Here is a 22,502-nt window from a genome sequence, read left to right as displayed (position 1 = left end):
TCAGAGTTGACTCACTGCTCCACGGCCTGTTGTTACTGGAGCTGAGCCTCATAGCTGCCATACTTGGGTCATGCATCACCTCCTGGCACAGCAATGCACTTTTACTGTGTCTGTTAATGCTAATGATGGGTTTATGTCTACTGGCAGGTGCAAACATACTGGTTTAATACAAAGAGTTCACGGCACATGTACAATGTGACTCCGGTCTGCAGGGTTTACAAAATGCCTCGTCACTGCACTCTGTAACTCGGGTAAAAAAGAAAAAAGAATAAAAAAAAGAATAATGTACAGGTACACTTGGGTCCTGAAAGTGATAAATGGCTCAATCCAGGCACGAGTATTTAAACATTTAACTGTGTATCAGGTTTATTTGTATAGCACATCTTCAGGAAGACTGTTCCAGGTTTTAGAGATATACTTTTGTGCTAGGCCATGGAGAGACTTGTACACAAGCAGAGCTGCTTTAAAGTCTGGGTCAAGAAGCCAATGCAAAGACCTGAGCACAGGGCTTATGTGTTCATACTTCCTGGTTCTAGTCAGTGTTAAAGTTCAAGTCTAAGTTCATTATTACTCCTACATTCCGAGCCTGATGTGAAAGGTAATAATTAGTGTTTATTTCCTTGAACAAATCAAAGTGAATATTTAGAATTTCTCTCATTCTAGCACAGATATCAGTAAAGTCAGTACACCGCAGCAGCACTACATCTCAGAGTTGAGAGCTCTCCAGTGAGCAGAGCCCAGACTGTGGAGGGCCCTGAGACACACATGGGCAGCTCTGAGGGCCCATCTGCCTGTCACTATGGAAACACAAAACAGGGGCCACCTGCTTGTCACTGAGGAAACAAAGAGCTGGTGCGGCAGCGAGTTAAATGAAGGGTTCTTCAGTCATGTCCTACATGGACCAGTGTCAGATCCATGAGAAACGGCTCTGTCCAAACAAAGACAAACAAATGAGACATTTGAATCCCAACACTTGTCTTCAGCCATGTGACATGGGCCCAGAGGTGACATGGGCCCACAGGTGACGCTCTGGCAATTCAGAGACAGGGGCTGCCATTTGTTTATGTCACACCTGTAAGATTAATGATTTGTTTACAGATGTGATGGGAGGAAAAGAGCGTGCAAAGCTTTTATTAAACAAATACAACGATCCTTCTTGAGCTGACATAAGATGCATACTTATTGCTTTGCTTATTGCTTATTTTAAAATGCATTGGATGTGTATAGCACTATGACTGTGGCTGAGTATGGGCGTCTACAGTAGTCACAGCTGCCCTGAGGCAATCTGTGCTAAGAGCCTCTCGGACCACAACCACACAGCACATTCACACAAGCAAGATGGTGGAATTGTCTTTTCTAAGGAACGACACGACGACAGTGTACACTGGGATTAAACTGTCAACTCCACATTTCTATTTGGTCTGACCCTCTGTTAACATTTTATTCTGGATTATATTCTTCAGATAAAAATACACTACCTATAAAATGTATTTAATGATAGCTCTTTAAACAGTATTATTATTAGTCCAGCTTTACAGTAATACAAATGTCCCTTTGTGGAGAGGAGACAGCAGTGCACGCAGCAGCAGAGCAGCAGTTGTGCGTGCTCGGCTCGTGTGTGTGTGCGCGTGTGCGTGTGTGTGTGCTCACTGAGCCGACAGCATGGCCAGCGCAGCCTCTTTGCATCTGCAGCTGCAGGGGCTTGGCGACCATGCAAAATCCTGACGGTTGACTTGTTCCAAACTCGGGCCAGTTTACATAACTGAAGCGCTGCACTGCCCAGGAGGCTGCCGTTAAATCTGTGCCACAGGACCTGGGGAAGCCCACAATAACACTAAAGTTTATCTCACATCTGCTGCTGTTGTGTCCTCGCTCCACAGGAATGCAGAGGGAGAGTCTTGAAAAGTGAAATGAACTACGCGTATGTGTTTACTTTTTAGGAAAACAGAATCACCACAAATGGATAGTGCAGCGTTAAACAGGAGCGGCCCAATGGTGTGTGATATTTGTGCTTGTACAAAACACAACACACACTTCTACAGTGAACTCATGAGAATGTCAACAATGGAAAACATTACGTATGCACGTATTCTTGTGCTTGGAGAAAATGGTTAAATAAAAAGAATAGTTTTTTATAGCAATAACAGTTACTTTAAAACATGCTAAAAATGGACAATTACAGTGGTTTCTGTTTAAGCTTCTTGGGGGTGAATAAAAACACAAGGACAGTGAAAAGCAGTGAGTACAACATTAAATGTACTGTGTGTAATATTAGGAGCACATGACGACTGAAAATACACTGACTATGGTTGGGCCACCTAAGAGTCAAACCTGCTATGCAGTTTACTATAAATATTCACATCACAATAATCATTCTTCAGTACTGTGATGATAATTGTGAAACTGTCTGAAGTAAAAATAAGTAATTCTAATCCAATGTGTACTCCAAAAAAGTATAGATTAATATAAGTGCTTTTTATCTCTCTCTTTGGTCACACTGGAATCACCATTAATCATTCAGAAAGTTTGATTAAATGAAGCTGGTCTCACATTAGAATTGATTGAATTATGGGGTTCACTGTTTGGTCATTTTGTTAACCATAGTTAACCATAGTGAAGTTGATTTTGCACAAGTCTCCTTTAACATTTGAGAGAAGACTGAAATGTGACGTGACAAATACAAGAATGCCATGGATTTCCAAACAGGTGCAAAAAAAAAAAATTTCTATAAAAAGATAAATGAAAATAAAAATGAAATGTTTTTTACAGTGGACAGTCAATTTGATAACTGCGCCCACTCAAACTGTGCTTTCAGTTTGATTGTGACATATTGTGCAGGCCTTGTCAATACTAATAGATACATTCTCTTGATGTGCGTTCACACCGGGGCGTCAGAGGCGTCCAGTTTACATTCAAAGTCTAAAACTTAAATTTCAATCCCAGTTTGAGAAAGAGAACAAATGTAGAGCGACGATGCACTTTAGAATGCTGTGTGGTTATTATGGATATAGTGTGGAGCATATAGTGTGGTTAAACTAATAAAATATGACAGTGGAGTTAATAAAAGGTGCCACCATGAGGAAGTGTGCAGGGCATCCTATCTAAACACGACCACAGCTCTTTAAAAGGTAATTACAGTGCCGCTCTGTGAATGTGCTGTTTGTTTTCAGTTGTGGATCAGGATCTAGTTTCTGATTCATTTGCCAAATGACTCATTCCCGCGCGCCACATACACACACTATCTCTCTCTTTCACTGTAACTGAGCACACAATTATAGCCATGCATGGCTGCAAATGTCAGGGCATCCTTGTCAGTTAGTTATCCATGTGTCAACACCTCACCGCTGCCCCAGCCTGCCACAGCCGGGGCAACCACACAGGAGCAGCTCTACCCCTGCCTGCACCTGAATGGAACTCCCTGTTGCACAATAGAGCGCGATGCACAACAGTTTGGGTGCACCACTTGAACGCCATCGCTGGTATTTGGTTCTACTTCACTGAGGGGCATTCAGTCTGTGTCTATAACTGTCCACAGTTGGTGCAGTCGGAGGAGTCCAGACAACACTACGTCATTTTTCAGGCCTGTCCATACTGGAAAAATTCTCATGCAAGTCAGATGATAAAAATGTAACCGTTTAAAAAACTATACCAGAGAACTGATATCTAAATACTCATCTAAAACTACATAATTGCATGTTAGTAGGTGTCAGTTGGTGTCAACCAGAAAGATATGACTATTTGTCATGAACTACTGGCAAAGCTAACACAAAGTGTTTGTGGTCTTACATCGCTGCTTCTATCAGTACAAACCGGTTGTGGAAAATTAAACATTGGGATGTAAAGGGCTTTGAATGCCTTAAAGTAGAAAAGTGCTCTATAAAAATGTGACCATTTACCATGGGGATAATAAATTAATAATATCGACATAAGTACTCTCACAAACCCCCAACTTCCCTGTAACTTCTACATCAGAACTATAACCGCTACACTTTCAGAGCTCCTCATCAGGAAACACTAAGGTATCAGAAGGTATCGTCATGGTTTTGCTAAGTTTGCAGGTTTTCAGTATAAACACAGGAGGACGTCTGAGCTGCCACATAAAGACCTTGTGTAAATGTGTCCTCACATGATGGAATACATAATGACTTTCATATCACATCTCAAACATTCTCAGGTAAATGTACTGTCAACACTTAAGTCATTAGTAATAATTGTTTTGTTTGGAAACTGCTATTTCCTGAGCATGTAACACCATAATTAGTACAACATATAATCTATGTAATAAAAACAACATTATTCATATCTTTCTTTAGGCAGACAATTTAATTGGTGAGTTGTATATATCTTGATATGTTTTGGCTGCTAACTGTGAGCTATCTTCTGTAGTTTTAGTTTTATGTTAAAAACATCTCGCCAATAAAACTGTCTACCTAAAAGAAATAAAGATACTAACTATAATTGATGTGAAGACAAGAAGAATGTCACTAAAGCAGATCTGCCAGTATTCCCCACATTTACTGTAACAGTCGTGGCTGTACGTCCAACCAACTGCAGCTAGTCACGTCACTGTCTTGTGGCGTATAAACATAATAGCAATATAGACTGCATTTTCACTACAGTACAACCATTTTAACTCTATATTTCTCATTCATCATTCATCACTCATGCACATATTCACACATTGCACGGATCTCTAACCCTTGAGCCACTGCCTCCATTTTGGCCAAATGTTCTTTCTCATGGCTCTTACTGTGACTAGTGCTGCCCTGGGATACAGACACAAAAACCAGGGTAAGAAATACCTTTTTTTCTGAAATACAACAATTAAACAGTTTTATTTTTTGCCACAACACAATCTAAGCAAAGAGCTGAACAGGTGTTATAAATGATATATGTTAAACTTTCTTTGCAGAGGACATTATGTTATTAAATACAGCCTTTCTGATTTCTCTTTCAACCACTGACATAACAACTTCAAATGATTTGGATTATTTTAGCATCTAGCTCTTGTATACAGTAAGTAAAGCGCCCATCCGTTTAACCTCTTGTAGCACTAAAACAATATGCAAATGAGTTAAGAATAAATCTATGCTCTCTAAAGGCCATGAGTTTAATCACAGTAATTATCTGTAGTCGGTTACTGAAAGTTGAGGTGAGTCACACATTATGTCATATTAACTTGTGTTGTTGTTGTTGTTTTGTTTTTATAACCAATTGCTTATGTGTAACAATTACAGACACTATAATAATATAACATATTTATTTTATAACAATTTCATTTTGAACAACCTGTATCTCGCGTATCAAACGGCCTGTTTGTGGTTATTCCAAACACTCATAAATCAGAACAAGTTGCTGACAAAACAAACATGGCGGCATTAGCAAAGCCGTATTGGGACACTTGTTTAGTAACTTTAGCACATGGCTGCACTGTTATTGTTTTGTCCTGGATGAATGACACAATTGTGGCTTTGAGCGCTCCACACCATCAGGATGTGGTCTCTGTGCACAGACAGCCATATAGAGACGGAGGACTCTCTTCTGACGATTGGCCAAAGAAACCTGGGAGCCTCTGGCCCGGTATGTGCCACCTGTGTGTCTGTTAGTGTGGGATTTGTAGCTCCTCCATCACTGACACATGTGGATTAAGTGTACTTAAGGCAAAACGCCAATGCAAGCCTCATCTTGTATGTGAGCAATCATGCACTCGAACGCAACATATCTCTCCCATTGTGGGCAGAATTTTTTAAAGAGGTGCTACCAGGTTAATTGTAGTAATTACACTTAGTAAAGTTTGTTTTCTCAGCAGGTGCTTGTTGTAATTGAAAACTGATTACAATTTAAAAGATACAAAATACTCAATGTTGTGTCAAAGATAACAACTGTCAGTGTTGTTTCTGGTGGTAATTCTTGGCAGCACTTAAAGGCTACTTCATTTGGGCTTTAACCCAGGTTCAAGAGTAGGCTATAGGAGTGTCAACATTGCAAACAAGTGACACGGTTCATAGGAAATGTTACTGTAAAATACTTTAATCTTCCATGTCAAAAAGCTGACATGTTGATTTGTTCTTTTGTCTTATGCACAGGTGCACAACTATACGGCATGAATGAAGAATGGGTGTAGTCGCATGTTTTTATCTCAATGCCATCTGCATCATTCTCTGAAGTGTTCATCCCGGTCAATTCAATATGGTAGAAAGATTTCATGACTGATCCCACAATCAACAATCTACTTATTGAAAGCTCTTTTTACACACAGTGTGTATTAAGGGCCTAAGAGATGTGGGAAAAGCTTTGTCCCTAGAACAGGAATTTATCAATGAATTACATTAGGCAGGAGGCACATCAGTCTGAATGAGCAGTGTGAAAATGATTATCTTAGCATCAAAGGCAAAACCAGGAAGTTCACACTAAGTATGTCATTAAGACTCTTATTACTGTACATTCAATTGTTGTTGTATTGACTTGTTTGTGGGAAATTTTCCATATTGGTCCCTAAAATTTGAATAAAGATTTTGTGTGGGTTACCAGATGTATGATGCTAATTAAAATAAATCTAAATTATATTAGTTTGCCAGTGTCACATGTCGAGTTAGCTTGAAAGGATTTCTTGCAGTGCCTATTCATGTTCTTACTGTAGCTTTATACACAGAAAATAGTGTGTGTAGTAGCCACGTGACTTTCTAGTTTAGCATTTTTGTGAGTCACGATTTTGCTATTCAGTAATAATAGGTTATCTAATGATTACACTGTTGCTTTGTGATAAGATTCAAAACTATTCTGTGAAGAGCGTAATGCTGCAGATCTGACATATATTATGATATATATATATATATATATATATATATATATATATATATATATATATATATATATATATATATATATATATATATATATTTTATTTTTTTTTCATTATATTAAACATGTATTTGGAGACTTTTTGAGACTTTGTGTTGGTGAAATGTAGATTGGATGTTTTTCCTGCAATATGGGATAAAAAAAATTACATTTAGCAATACACACACACACACACACACACGTGTGAGTGTGTGAGTATATATATAAAACTATATATTTTATTTCAAATTAGAAGAGCTTGATACTCTATACCAATTTTGATACCACAATGATGCCAAAAACACACATTTTCTAGACTAGGAAATGTGTGTCAACACAGAATAAAAGTAGTTTCTTTAATATTACCATGTGGTTTTATCCTAGTTCTAATATTGATCAAGACTCTTCAGGAAAGGTCAGATTTTGTCTAATTTACTTTTATTTTTACATTTATTTTTTCAGTATCAAACTTGTTTAAATAAGTATCTAGTTTCGATACTCGTTTTAGTATCCTGGGTGTGGGAATGTCCATCCATCCATTTTCTTCGACTTTATCCGGGGCCGGGTCGCGGAGGCAGCAGTTTCAGCAGGGAGGCCCAGACTCCCCATCCCTCTGTGGGAATGTATTTTTTTTACTTCATATATTAACCCTGCATTACAATACACAACTAACTGTGTTTCCCAGTAGTGAGTCACTTAGACATTACTCAATCATCAGCTCATCTACAGTGACTAGCAAAACAGTGGACGCTCGTATCTGTAACTCAAACGCACCTTGTGTGAGAAGAGAAGGGTGATCCTTTAAGGCAAGAGTGACAAACTGCTCTTATGACACATTTTGTACTCAGGCTTTAGTAAATCCAGCCAGGAGCTCTCTGTTATTGCTCGACAAGTAAAACTTGTTGAGCAGTCGTGGTTAGGAATCCCCAGTATCCTTAATGACATTTATTTTTGTCTGGGAGCTTACATGCAGTATAAAAACACATTTGTATTAAATATGAAGAATCTGATTATGTAAGAGTAAGTTGTGTTGTACCCCCAGAGTGTTTTGGATGAGGACAGTGCTTACACGCTAGCAGCTTCATTCTGTCATGCCTAAAGAGCAACAGAGCTCTACAATGGCAATGCAATGGGTGTGACGGTCGTTGGGATTACATCTAAAGAAGATGACAGGTTTCACCACCTATGTCACACTCAGCAAAAACCCTGTTGAGATGTTGCTATGTTCGTTAATAAGAGTTGCATTAAATTATTGTTGTATTGGATTTTTTGTGGGGGTAATTTCCATGTAAGTCCACAAAAGTTGATTTAAAGAGGCCTATTTTACTTCTATGAGGTGTTAACTGCTAACACAACATATTTTCATCATCATGTTAACTTTGATTGTTTTGAAAATGCCATATTCACTGTAAATAATGTATGAACATGTTTTATTAATTTCATTTTTGACACTCCGAGTCTCCTCTCTTTGCTCCTGTGTAAAGTTACTCCCCCTTCAGAGCACTACCACAACACAATCAACATGCCTCCCGCTTATAAAACTACTGTTCATCACATCAGGTTTGACAAGTTGTTGTGTACAGTTTTGTAACATGCTTTTGTATATTTATAGAGATTTGTCGTGTGGGAGCAGGTTGTCATAGACTTGTGGGCTGAGCGTTGCACAGAATCATCACAGAGCACGGAGGACATCTAAAACCTCTATTTTTGATGAGGGAACAATCTTGTAACATGGCAGACAAAACAAAAAACTTCATAATGCGCCTCTTTAAGATTTTGTGTGGGTTACCAAAAGTGTGATGCTAATTAAATTAAAAGTACAATGCTTTTCTAGTTGCAGATCCACCAAATTGTAGTCTCCATTGACATTTCATTGGTTTACGTAGAACGTTCACCAGTGTCACATTTAACTTGTGTAATGCCAACAAGGCAAGTTACAGGTCAGTTCTGTGGAGAGACAACTCTGCTTACAGTAAGAATGCATATATTTCAATACATTTTTGAGCAAAAATACATTTTATTCCTTAAATGCAGGATTAATGCCATACTGTAAAACATTCCAGACAAAGCAGTTACATTTCCATGGAGACAAGCAGGTAGTGGATCTGCTACCAGAAAGTTACATAGTGAGTCTTAAAGCTAAATCAAAAAATTATATTTTGGTGGTGTCACATTTCAAGTTTTGCAGTATTTATCAATGTTCTTGTTGTATCTGCATACACACAGAAATATTACATTATTAGAGTATTTATCTCTGCTATGTTTGTGAGCTGGTGTCATTTGGTTAATTTAGTGGAAATCTTGGAAGACTCTTTTCTTTTTAAAATTATTATGTATTATTTTGTATTTATTGATTTATGTATTGTTATTATTGTTATTATTATTATTAATTATTATGAAGCAACATTTAACTCTATGTGCTGACATGCATATTCACATTCATCATTTTTAAGATTAAATTGTACGTAAATGAGGTAGTGATGTGTAATATAGTGTTGCTTTAACTTGTATGGTTATTTCCCTCCCTTTTTCAAATGAATGCATTTGTTTGTGTATCAACTTTTAGTTTGTAGCCCCATTTGAATGGACTGACAGATTTGCACACCAAATGTTGTCCCATTGCACTGTTTTGCATGCTGTGCAGCTGGCCCTCAACCTAGCACTGTGTCCAGTGTGAGTGACGGGCCAGTGGCTATTCAGCTCAATGCACAACACAAGCCAACAGCAAATATGGATTTAAATTTATGAATGGACCGGTAAAATGTCAATACAGAATCACTCCTGATAGTTATTCAGCTGTTAGAACTGTTGATCTTGCGCTTCCTTTATCGAAAATGTTTAGCAAAGACAAACACAAGAAAAATAATAAAGTAGCACTTACAAAAGGCTGTGCTGCATACTGTAATGGAATTAAAATACTGTAATGATCTGATGTTTTGTGTTTAGCTCAGAGCTGACACCTTGTATTGTTCTTGTAACTGTTTTGTTGTTGTTAATGTAACTGCTCTATGTGACACTTGTTGCTATGCCGACAAGTTAATATGAGGGCTCTATTCATCGGTTACTCGTCTGTTTTGGAGACTGGCTCTAGCGATTTGAGACGGCCGTAACTCACAGCAAAACAAGAGCAAAACGGCTTATGGTAGCCCTTGTGTTCAGAAAACACAAGGGCTTCCTTACACCAGAACACTCCAGTACAACAATTACTATATAATACATGAACTGGTCACTGAATCAATCAATAAATAAACGTTAAATAGGGAGATTTAAAAAAAAAAATTAAATTCTATGTTGCTTTTTATGGCTTATGGCTTTATTTCTATAGTTTAAAAAAAAATCTCCAAACAGTAAGATGCCACAGGCTGAACAGACAGGTCAACTAAACTGCCAGCTTTGTTTTATTTGTGTTTTTTTTCCCTTTGGGCATGTTATTGCTTACAGAAAAAAATACTATAGAGGCTATAATTAGAAATTGGACAGTTAAAAATAATTACTTAATCAAGTTTATATAGTTAAAATAATTGTGTGACGTCTTCTGGTTTCACTGTTTTAGATTGTTGTCTGATTGTGTGTTTTGTGTGTTTAAACAAGGATCCTATCAGCTCTGTAAGCCCTCAGAGTCTCACCAAAATAAACATCTTAACAAAGGACATCAATAATATTATGTCCATTATGTGATAAATACTTTTTATAAACTCGTTTTACTGACCAGGGCATTCATTTGTCTGTCTAACATTTATTCAACTTCAGGGGCTTGGATTGCTAAGAAAATACAAAGAAAAATCTACATTATTATGGGAGGGGCTCACCTATCCACAGATCTGATTTGTAACTTGTGGCATCCCCTGCCTCCATGGAGATAAATATGTTCAATGTCATACCAGGCAGAGCAAAAACATCTCCATAAAGATGAGATGGTGAAAGATCGATGACGTCAGCTCTCATTCGGCACCAGTTTTGTAACACGGAGGTCAGCGGACTTGTTTTTTTATTAAGTTATTTCAGATGAATATTGTGATTTAAAATGTGAAAATTATAACATAATGATCCGTGGGTGTCATTATTAGATGATAACTGTATAACAGACACAAGCACAACAAGTCTTTAATGTGAGAGATACTAAATTATATGAAGTAGAGAATTTACATAGATTATTATACAAAATGTAACACAGTACAGATACTTTACAGCCGATGTCATCAACATTCTCTGGGGCTGTGATGCTAACTGTAGGCACTACTCTGTCAGAGGCTCTATTAGACTTTGATCTGAGCTTTGTTTTAACACAATCTGTCCATAAAGAGCTGACTTTGCTGGAACTGCAACAGGTGAGATGATTTGTGCTGTTAAACAAGTAACAAGCGAGCTAGCATCAGCCAACAGTTTTTCAGTTAGTTGCTCTCACCTTTTTTGTTCAAAGTCTCTAAACAGGACGATAGACACTGGTCTTGATCACAGGCTCCTGAAAATGTGTTGTTTAAATCCATTTTGTATTTTTTTTAACTTTTCAGACAATCTTAAAACACTTTTTTGACAACGTTTGCTAATGTGTTTGTCTAATGCCTCCATGGTAACTGCTGAACATTCCACCATAGAGATACATGTAGAACACCCTCCAGCGTGATCTCATTGCAAAGTATCAATGATGGATTCAAAATATATATTCAAGTTATATTATGTTATCTCACTGTTCATTTTAAAGGTACTGTAATGTTCACTCTTTATTATAATCATTATATTCAACTATAAACTATGTAATCTGCACTAATGTTTGTTCTTGAGTCTTGCAGAAAATGTCTTTTGAAAGTGTAGGATCCCACGGGAAGAAGGTCACTGTGAAACCCTAAAACAGAAACATCATGGGAGGATGTTTGTGCGAAAGGGAAGAGTGACCTTCTGGAAATGCAAAAACAGAAAATATTTCTCTGTGAATTTCGTCCTATGTTTTTACGCTGCTTGCAAAGTATATGTCCCCCATCCCTTCAGAGTAAGCAGTGCATATGTAAGTAGGTTTCCTAACATTAATAAAAGGAGTTGAAAGGCGGGAGACTTCAGAAGGGGTATGGAGGTTGTAACTGGTTGTAACTGACTCAAAATAATCTCTCTTGTCTTCTCTTCTCTTTTGAACTGTAATATAGGTTAAAAGGGTGAACCTATCAATCAATAAGGTAAAGGTTTCAAAAGTAGTCACCGTCAGCTTATTTATTATATGGCTGCTAGTTTTGTTTCAGTTTTTGCAACCTGAGCCGACAGTTGATAGTGTTTATTTTGCAGGTTTGTATTTCCTAGAAAGACCATTTGAGCCCACAGAGGTTCCATTACTTTAAATGATTTGCAATCATGGGGCACTCCGGGAGGAATGGGGGATTACACCATTTTTATTTGTATAAAATGATTTCCCATAATTCCAAAATATTTAGTAATCCACTGGATAAGCCTGGATGACAGCGAGCCTTACGCTGACCTCAGGTGGTGTTCAAATCCAGAAAGGACCTTTACATCTGCTCATGTGTGGGGCAGACTGATATGTGGAGACCCTCACAGTGGTTAAAGGTGCACTGTGTAACTTTTCTGGACAAGTTCTTGCTTTACCCAGAAGGTTTCACAGCATTTAACATATCTATCTATGGAGACGAGGAGGGAAAACACGACCAGGCCAAGTTACGGGTCAGATCTGCATAGAGACAAGTCTACATACTGCAATAATTCATATTTTTCCAAATATATGAATATAAATATAGATGGACTTTTCCACTGACTCTAATTCACTTTCTTTTGAACAACTGTGGCCCCTCTCTCTGTAACTGCTGCTGTCAGATTTGTCACTGTGGTCTATAAATGTTCATATAAGCCCATTATACATGATCCTGGTATTTTTATGTTGCTATTGTTTCCGTAAATCAACATATGAACATTAATAAAGGACAAATCAGGTGCCTTCTTTCCCAAAGGTCGCTCCTGCTAGCCATCATCACAATATCACCTTTAAGTGCAAAGTGGTTTTTGTTATCTTTAGCGCAACAAGATGCATTTTCCTATTTACAAAAACACTTGTTTTGTGGGTAGATAATTTCAACAACATGTTCTTAATTTATGTCATTGTACCTTGGCATGATTGAAGTGTTTGTGGCGTACCTGTACTTACGTGATACGGCCGTCTCCGTCTCCGTCCCTGCACTGGCTGAGTGGCTGTGCGTCGCGGTGCTGCCTGACCTGTCTTACTGCCTCGTTTGTCATCTCCAATCACTGGGTCTTTGAGCGCCTCTGACAGACGGGGGTATTAGCCGCTTCGCTCTGGTGTTGAGAGCCGGGCTTTCCTGCTCAATGGAGAAACTATGTGTGAATGCCACAGTCAAACATGTAATGACACAAAAACTGGCACACTCCCACCGGAGGCTGCTGCACTCACAAACAGACAAGTACAACATTTTCAATATTTTGATAAAGGTCCTATATACACAGAATTGATTCTTGTGAGAATTAAGCCGTGTTAGAATATTGTTACCTCATCAAAAACACACCCGGAGTGGTTTTGTTTCATTCTCATATGTTTGAGAAATCCCGCATTATTAGTCTGTCTACATCCAAAAAGCTCAAAATGCTCAAAATGCCACCTTGTGATATCATGAAGTGGTAGTTTTCAAGTTAACAGTTCCTTTTACCTTTAGTTTAGTAGATATTGCCAATTCCTGGGCTGAAAATGAAAAGGTGTATGGAGTTTAAAAACACAGAGGAGCACTTTCTATATTGCCACATGACATCACAAGGTGGAACAGAGTGTTTTCTGTTTGAGAGAAAAACTAAATATGCAGGGTTTGTGTGTTAAACATGCGTGAGTGAAATAAAACACAACTTGGCAGTGAACTCTGTGCTTAGTCTGCCTTTTTCTATATAAATAATCTTTTTCCTAGTACACTTCTGTATAAACCCTGGTCGTAAGTAGAGCTGAATGATTTGGGAAAATATCTCATTGCAATTTTCCCAACAAGAATTCCGATTAGATTTGCAATTTATGTTTTATGTTAAGATTTTGTTCAAAGATTTTTTCAAAACATAATATGAACTGACAAACGAATACAAGAATTACATTTCAGTTTGTATAGATCTAAACCACAGATTAGAAGGTTTATATGCAGAATATGAGGATATTTTGGAAATGATGGTATTTCAAAAATCAAAACCTTTGCGATTTTCTTATCCCACCCATTCAAACTGCGATTTTGATTAAATTGTGTATTATATAAAAAAAATCAAAATATGATATGGTGATTTGAGATTGAGCATTGCAAGATTGGGACTGCAAATATTTGTGTAACATAAAAATATAATTTCCTTTGCAAACACTAAATCTATCTGTCTTATTATGTAAAAAAAAACTCCAAAAAAAACAGTTAATCCATCTGCAAACATGTTCTCAGATGAATGGGATTCTTGTGTTCATTTAGTTCATATTTCTCTCACATGTTAATGGTTCTGGACATGTTAACAGTGTTTGAACAGAATCCTACTGGTATGCAGTGGGGTAAAAGGAATGTATAATGTGCACCCCGATGGAAATAATACACATCAGTACAGTACGTCAAATGAAAGTATTGTTGTCAAAAATGTAAAACGTGATCCACTGCAACTACAAATAAATTAATAAAGTTTAATTAAAAATTTAGACTAGACTGAAAACCCACCTCTTCTCCCTGGCATTTAATTCAAGCTACACAGGATATATTTGTTTTATTATTCTCTGCCTATGCATCGTATCATATGTATTTTCATTTTTTTTTAATTTATTTATTATTTTTTACTTTTTATGTGAAGCATTTGGGCAGCTGAAGTTGTTTTAAATGTGCTATATAAATAAAATTGAACTGAATTATTTTGATATTTGAATTTTGGCTTTGTTATTATTTATTGTGCGAGCTGCTGTGTCTAAATAAGTAAGTTTGTGTAAGTCTAAATCTAAGAGCTACGTTTACACTGATTGCTGCTGTGGTTACAGTTGTGGAGAGGAAAGATAACAAAACTCGGGGAAACCCAGGTCTCCAAAAATAAACAGTTGGTGTCGACTCGGGTGTCAAAAAACTGAAACAAAAATGTCAACTCCACATTCATCGCACTTTTGTTTTGATTGTAACAAAATAAATACACACACCTGATAAGATCACAGCCTGGAAATTTGCTTATGTCTTTTTACCATATGCAGAGTAAGCTATAGACATAAAGCTGGCAATTATTATTATAGATCTTGTACATCGTCTGCATGGCATCACATTTACAAAGGACACAGATAGACACAGATAATTCAAAGTGCTAACAGACAGTGGGAGGTACACTGCCATTGTTGTGTGTAACGCTGTAACTGGTGTGTGTGAGCTGCGGCCTGCTGTGGTTTGGGGTTGTCCAGGAACAAGCACAGTGCCATTCATGCACCTCGAGCCGTGGCTGATTCAAATGTCAAAGATGATGGAGTGGCTCTGCGTGCGCTGCCAGCTTTAGCTTGCTGAGACTAGCTACGCACAACTACGGTAGCATCATTCCTCTTCATTCACACGCTAACTTAATAGAACCCTGCAGATGACAGCTTGTCTAATTCAAAACTCAAATATGAGACCTAATAAACATCTAATAATTACAATTCCTCTGTTGGCTCTGGGGGCTAGTTGCACTTTTACAGTAGTAGATCTTTAGAGGTGCTATTTTACGCAAAATTGATTGAATGTGTTAGAATGAATTAGCCATGTTAGAACATTGTTACGTCATCAAGAACATGCCCGGAGTTATGTTTTGTTTTGATGGCCTCATTTCAAAAAGTAGGTTGAAATAACAGTTTAATTTGGTTTAATTTCAGGGAGAGCCAACTCAAAGTTTCTACATCTTCAGAGCTCAAAATGCTCTGTTCCACCTTGTGATGTCACCAAATGATAGTTAACAGCCTCAATTAAACCCTACAACTCTACAATACACTAGAATAACCATAAATTGCAGTTTTTTTCAAAAATATTTTTGTTTAACCTTTTGTTCAGTTGTGACTGCCACAGAAAGTCCACAGTATCTTATGGTGTACTGGGGAGTGAAGATGGTTCAACAAGGCTAAAGCAATAGCTGAAGTTTCAAACTTAGGCACTTCTAGGGCTGAAATTATTCAAATTATTCTAGTGAAGATGTATACATTTTACAAACACAGTGGAGCACTTCCTGTATCTGTAAAATTGTCTGAAAACAAAAGAAAAAATACCCTAAAAAATGGATTTAGACAACACATTTCAGAAGTCTGTGATCAATATGAGCGTTCATGGTCTGTTAAGATGTTTTCAATAAAAAAGGTTAAACTGACTAACTGAAAAACTGTTGGCTAATGCTAACTAGTTTGCAACTGTAATGTTATTTGAGAGGGACTTGTTTAACAGCACAAATCAGCTCACCTGTTGTAGTTCCAGCTAAAACAGTTCTTTGTGGTCAGATTGCATTAAACAAAGCTCAGATTAAAGTCTAACTTGAGTAACAGAACTTCAGACAGAGCAGAGCCTACGATTAGCATCACACCCCCAGGGAAATCAGCTGCAGAGTATCAATATGAGTCTTAAAAAGAACCATCTGAGATATCTAGAGTCAGGACTAGACACAAAAGCTAAAAAGTGATCATCTTTGTGGTGTAGTATCTGAGCAGGCCACCCACCTAGATCCAGGCTCTGAGGAATGCTTTTTAGAGGATTGCTTGACTTGGCCCCCTGAGGTTTGTAAGAGCATGTGTCACTGGTGTCATTATGTACATTATCTGGAGAGGCACTTCTGCAGCTCTGTTCTTCATGTTTGCACACCCAGACTGACCACGACCAGGGAGAATTTACAATGTTCCCCTTTTGTTAAAAAGTCGATAAAAATGATATAGCACAGCAGTCAATTCCACTTCACTGTTGGACTGTAAAAACACAGCTAAAAATAGTCTGATAAGTTATGGAATTGTTTAGCCCCATAACCTTATTGGCTATTTCATGATGGCTGTAATTCAAAATATATTTAATTGTTCACAGCTCTGTGTGACTGCACTTCCTCTGTGTGGAACCTGCCATTAACTTACACTTCCGTTATGTTTCCACAGGTGACTTCTATTACTACAATTTTTATGCAATTTTCCTTTTACTGGTGTCATAATAAATAATGTTATGAATGAATGTTACGTTTCAGTTCCAAATGAGGGCCTATTCTGTTCCATAAACAAGAAAAAAGAAACAAAAAGAAACCATATAAATTCAGAGCAGATTAGCTGTGTCTGGCTACATGCTACATGCTAACCTCTTTATTTACCTGGTGAGGGTGACACGTGCGTGGACACGGGAGGAACAAAGGCATAAAACAAGTGGATTAAAAGTTGTTTTTCCTAATAATCACTCGTACTTGTGGGGAAAATCATTTTAACTCGGTCAATATTAAGCTTTTTGGATAATAATTTAAGGCTCACTTTACTTAATATTTTTGGCTAACCTCCCCTATTCCTGCTCTGACACAAATAAAATCATAACAGCCAACACAGGAAAAGTATCATTATGCGTAACAACAGTGCACCAACTAAACACGTGCAAACAGCCCACGAGCGCCACACACCATGTGTCCAGCACTGTACACCTGTCATCAGCAGAGGGCGCTGCTCCTGCTACACCAGCAGAGGGCGCTGCTACTGCTTCACACTGACTGAGACTCGAGAAAATAAATAAAATGATGACACCTTGTGAGAAACGGAGCTTGTCAGGAGACGCCCTAAATCCACAGTACGCACCTGTACATACGGGACACGTTTGTACATGTTTGTAGATCTATTCCAACAGACCAGGTCAAACGGAGCGCAGCAGTGTCTATATTTACAGTGACCGGCGAAGCGACAGGCCACAGGGCGTGTGTGTGTAACAAGGACGCACTCGCCACGTATTTAAGCGCTTTGACTGATATCTCACACTGAAAAGAAATATTGGAAAAAAAAATCCGACCCATATATTTAGATTGAAAATAAGCACAGTAATGGGGAGATAATGATCTCTCATACGCATAATGTGCAGTTTTATAGGCCTACACTTCAAATTATTTCTTATTAGTCTAAAAACCTCTCCTCTAATACATGTCCGCTCATGTGGCTCTGCTGCTCTCATCTCTCCTCTCGCGGCTCGCGCTTCTGTCTCAGTAAAATCTAAGTTATGGCAAGTAAACAGTCTTTTTCTGAGTAAAACAGGATCAAACATCTGAACTACATGAACATGGGCTCATGAATCAGTGCTGTTTACAGCTACATTTCTCCGCTATTATAAAACCCATTGACTTGAAATAAAAACTACAAGGCTGCAGACCATCCCTTCTCTACGTTCACGTCTAGGATGTCCATGGATGCTCAGCCCATGCCCAATAATGAATTTATTTGTGGTTTAACTCAGGATAATTTTGTTGTGCTGCCACTTTGGTTTAATTAGACAGTTTTTTGACAGTATTGGGCAGTGGATAATGAAAGTGTTGTGGCTGTAGGCATGTGGATTTGATTACAGTGTATTTGATTGTCCACACTGTGGCCATAAACTCTTAAAGTGGATCAAGTTTTTATCATTGTACTTGGCTGGTGCTCCGAAAGTCCATTTGCTGATCCAGACTAAACTTGAGGAGTAAAATGAAGGAGCTGGAACACTCCTAGCTGGATGATCACCCCTCTGGCCACTGAAGATTTAAGACATGGCTTTCTACTGGAGTAGCAGACCTACATTACATAAGAGTGGCCCAAAGAAAGTCAGCTAAAGTTGACCTATGATTACTGGCAAAAACAAAAATAGAAGAAAATATAGACATCTGAAACAATCCTGCAACTGAAAGACTAACCCATATTTACTTGACAGGTATGTTGTTGTGGTCATCTCTGAAAGAAGTAGTTTATGAAGCAGACCTTTTACTAGCATATGCTACTACAATCCATTAAACACAATTCACTTCACTATACTGGCTTATGTAACCACAAATCCACTAATCTGCCCAAAAGAAAATACCAAAGGATTTCTATATTTAGAACCATTTCCTGATATTTATTTGAATAAATTACATTGACTTATCACATTTGATTCTTTACATCAAGCATACAGTCTGATAAAACCAGTGCAAGAATTCAACAAAACCCAAAACATAAACAAAACAACTCAAAGACGATCATGTGCAGCACAGAGACCCCTCCTTTCACATTGCTTCTGGATAATATACTGTCTATATATACATCTAATATGTGAATACTCATATGTAACACTTAGAAAAATAAGATACGTTACGGTAGATGCGCGACTATACACACAAGGTGAAAACAAAACCACAGAAAAGCTGTACAGTCCTCATTGAGGGCAAAGATACACACAATTGTTTAAAAAAAAGTAAATGAGGAAAAAACGGAAAGGATTGTACCGCTTCATAAAAAACATAACCTTTGACCTTACTGATATTATTACCTCTGCTTCGAGTTGTGCTTCCAGCGAAAACTATGGCCGATGGATGTCCTACCAGCGTTTATTGTTGGTGTTAGTAGTAGACTGAGCCTATTGACCTCATCGCTAGAGGTTTTCTGCATATATACTGTAAGAAGTAACACTATGCAATCCCATACAAACAGCCAGACCCCGATACACTCAACATTGTCACATGACGCTGAAGCATAGACTTGCAATGCCATTTTTTAGCAGTAAATAATGCACAGAGATCAAACGGAGGCTGCCATTGCTGCCGTCATGCGGTCCTCGAAAAGCTATAGAAATGCATAATGAGAGAAAAAAAAGTCCACTCCTAGAGCCAGCTGACTTTAAGATGCTATAATATCACTTTAAATCATGAAACAGTTGGCTTTTTTTAATGCTAGTGAGGGGTGTTCAACATTCTTCTCATTTTAAAAACTATTTGCATCTCAGGACCGTATGGCCGCAACAATAGACCTCATTACATCATCCCACACGATACTGCTCACGAGTGCAGATTTGAACACATAACAGGTGAACAGCAGCTTAAAAAAAATAAACTGTTTAAGAGTAAATTGCATCATTAATTTGTAAAACATTTCCACTCTTGTTCCCGTCATTTGCCATTGCAGGCTACATCTAATTTCTTAATAACAGCTAAGCTACAAAATGCTAACCTGGCTAGAGGGGATTGCGGCAGGTAGCGCCAAAATATCCTATTATTATTATTATTATTATTATTATGATCATCATCACATACAGGTATTTTTAAATTGCTTAAACTTGCACCATTACTTGGATAAAACTTTTAATTTGTTGCAAACCACTTCACGAATCACTGGCTCAGATATGTAGTACAATATTATTTTTCGATTACACCCCTGTCAATAGAAGACCATCAAAACCGCAAGTTCATTGAGAACGGAAGGCTCACTGACATCGCAGATTTTTGCAAGTAACTTTGGTATTTACAAGTATTTCTATGGTTGAAAGGAAAGGAGTGAAGTCTGCCGTTAAGTGAAACCATGAAAACGAAATCTCATGCTTATGCGATCAGAGAAACACATATACTGGTGCGTTCGCGTGTGAGAGAAGTCAGCTAAAAGGTTTTCCACAAAGTACAGTGCGATCGATAAACTCATGAAACCCAGACAGAAGCTTATGAGAGACTATAGAAACCAGTCCTGTAGACCATGGGGTTAAGCAACAACAACAAATTTTTCTTGATTGAAAAAAAGATTTACAGATCAATTGCTTTTTGTTTTTCGTCTCCTTTTTCTCATCTGGCTTAGCTGCAGGTTGAGCCTCCTTCTAAAGAGGAGTTACGGGAGTTTGAAAGGAATGTTACGGTAAGAAGGTGAGTGGGGTAACACAGGAGAGCGGAGATGCGAGGAGCCACCATCTTTAGTTGGGCAGAGGCACCAGGACGTCCACGTAGTTGTTGGGGAAGAAGCCGGAGTTACCGTGCAGCATGCCTTCTAGCCAGTTCTCGTCGATCTTGTTGGTCAGAGTGATGATGTCGCCCTCTTTGAAGCCTAGCTCGCCCTCGTTCTCCGGGTCGAAGTCGTAGAGGGCGCGACAGCACGGTTGGTCCATCGGAGCTGTACGAGAAATCAGGATTTTTTTTGTCAGTTTTTAAACAAAGGAAGATAGGGTTGTTCTATTGTACTTTGCATGCAGAATGAGTTCACAGTTAAGCCAAGGAGAAGCTCACCTGGTGACCGTGCTACAATGGGGAAGGGACAGACGCATAAGGTACAAAAAAAGAGAGACAAAAGATATCATTGAGCAAAAGCAGACTTAAGCAAACGGCGAAACAAGACGGAAAAAAGGACAAAACTGTTAGGTAGGAGTTTTTCAACCCAGTCTCAAAATGGACCTGTGTATGTGCAATAGCGGATAGGGCTCTCGGTGAACTGGTGACCTCTTGTACGGCAGGTAGGACTCACTTTAGTGCTGTCCTTCCAAAACCCAATACAAACCAGTTAATTTGACCCTCGTGCTTTGGTGACACACAGCAGTCTGTCCTTGTAGAGTCAACCAAGCAGGTCAGAGTGTGATTCCTGGGTTTCAGATGACATCATTCTTTTGGCCAATGATAATTAAAACAGATGAGGGAGGAGCTAAAATGAATACAGTTAAAATGCTGATTTGAGTTGTAATGTAAAGGTCTTGAGTTAATGTCACTAATAGAAATGAACAGACTGAGCATATGCAGTGGTGGAAGAAGTACTGAAATGTGTTACTTAAGTAAAAGTACAGATTCTCGAGCAAAAAATACTCAAGTAAAAGTGGCACATGAAAAAATCTACTTAAGTAAAAGTATTAAAGTATTCCTTTAAAAATGTACTTAAAGAGTAAAAAGTAAAAGTATTTCATGCAGATTTTGAGGTCAAATGAAGCTGATTTTGATAAAGATTTGTGCTGAATAATTTGTTTAATAGAAACAGTGGAATCAAGTTTTTTAATCTAGCTGTTTTTATTCATTTACTTGTTTTTATATTTTTGTTTGTTCAAACTATGAACGTGTTAAAAATACGCCCCCAGCCTTTTCAGCAGGTCTCAGACAATAATAAAAAATACTTTTACTTTTCAGTCCTTTTCGAAAATGTAGTGGAGTAGAAAGTACAGATACCTTCTCTCAGATGTAGTGAAGTAAAAGTAAAACGTACCCATTTTAAAGTGTGCTTAAGTAAGTATAGACACCTAAACATTTTATTTAAGTACAGTACTTTATTGCTTTTACTTCATTACATCCCACCACTGAGCATATGTAAATTTACCTTTTGAATATTTCATGGAAAAGTACAGTTTAATCAATAGGAAAATCTGGCTCTCGTCCCCCATGTGGTAGAATCTGAAATCCATCAATCCACAGTAACGCATGGAGAGTATCCATGCCCATTAGAGAAGTACATACTGTACAACTCATCTCAAAGACTGGGTTGAAAATGCATTGCAAACGGCACTGCAAAATCAGACACTTTCACCACAGTTGATTAAATAGAAGTAAATAGAGTGATCGAGACGTGGCATCTCGGCCTGTGTCACTCTAGCTCACCTGGGGATCTTGCTGCAAAGGGGAGAGGAGAAACAACACATTAGTCATATGGGCACATTCTCAGCACTTCTGTTAGGGGACTGATGGAAAAACCAAACCACACGATGATGAATATAAATAGGCGGAGAAATGAAATGGGGATT

At 38.0% G+C, this 22,502-nt stretch overlaps 1 protein-coding gene across 7 annotated transcripts in view; it reads right to left on the bottom strand.

The window, feature by feature from the left end:
• Positions 1-18,866: 18,866 nt before the first annotated feature.
• sh3gl2a (SH3 domain containing GRB2 like 2a, endophilin A1) overlaps positions 18,867-22,502 on the bottom strand; it is a 61,938-nt gene continuing 58,302 nt past the window's right edge. For 3 of the 7 annotated variants that reach the window (XM_033970203.2, XM_055225553.1, XM_055225565.1), the window contains 2 exons: positions 22,360-22,371; positions 18,867-20,899 (listed from right to left, as the gene is read on the bottom strand). In XM_033970203.2, coding sequence (XP_033826094.1) covers positions 20,703-20,899; positions 22,360-22,371 — 209 coding nt within the window. In that variant the 3' untranslated portion in view covers positions 18,867-20,702. Of the gene's footprint in view, positions 20,900-21,012; positions 21,025-22,359; positions 22,372-22,502 lie in introns of all 7 variants that reach the window. The other 4 variants (XM_033970245.2, XM_055225550.1, XM_055225560.1 and 1 more) reach the window with 2 other exon arrangements.

This window comes from Periophthalmus magnuspinnatus, chromosome 1, assembly GCF_009829125.3.
Source record: "Periophthalmus magnuspinnatus isolate fPerMag1 chromosome 1, fPerMag1.2.pri, whole genome shotgun sequence".
Taxonomy (NCBI): Eukaryota; Metazoa; Chordata; class Actinopteri; order Gobiiformes; family Gobiidae; genus Periophthalmus; species Periophthalmus magnuspinnatus.
Note: the sequence above shows the minus strand (reverse complement) of the source record. Positions and strands in the feature narration are given on the sequence as shown.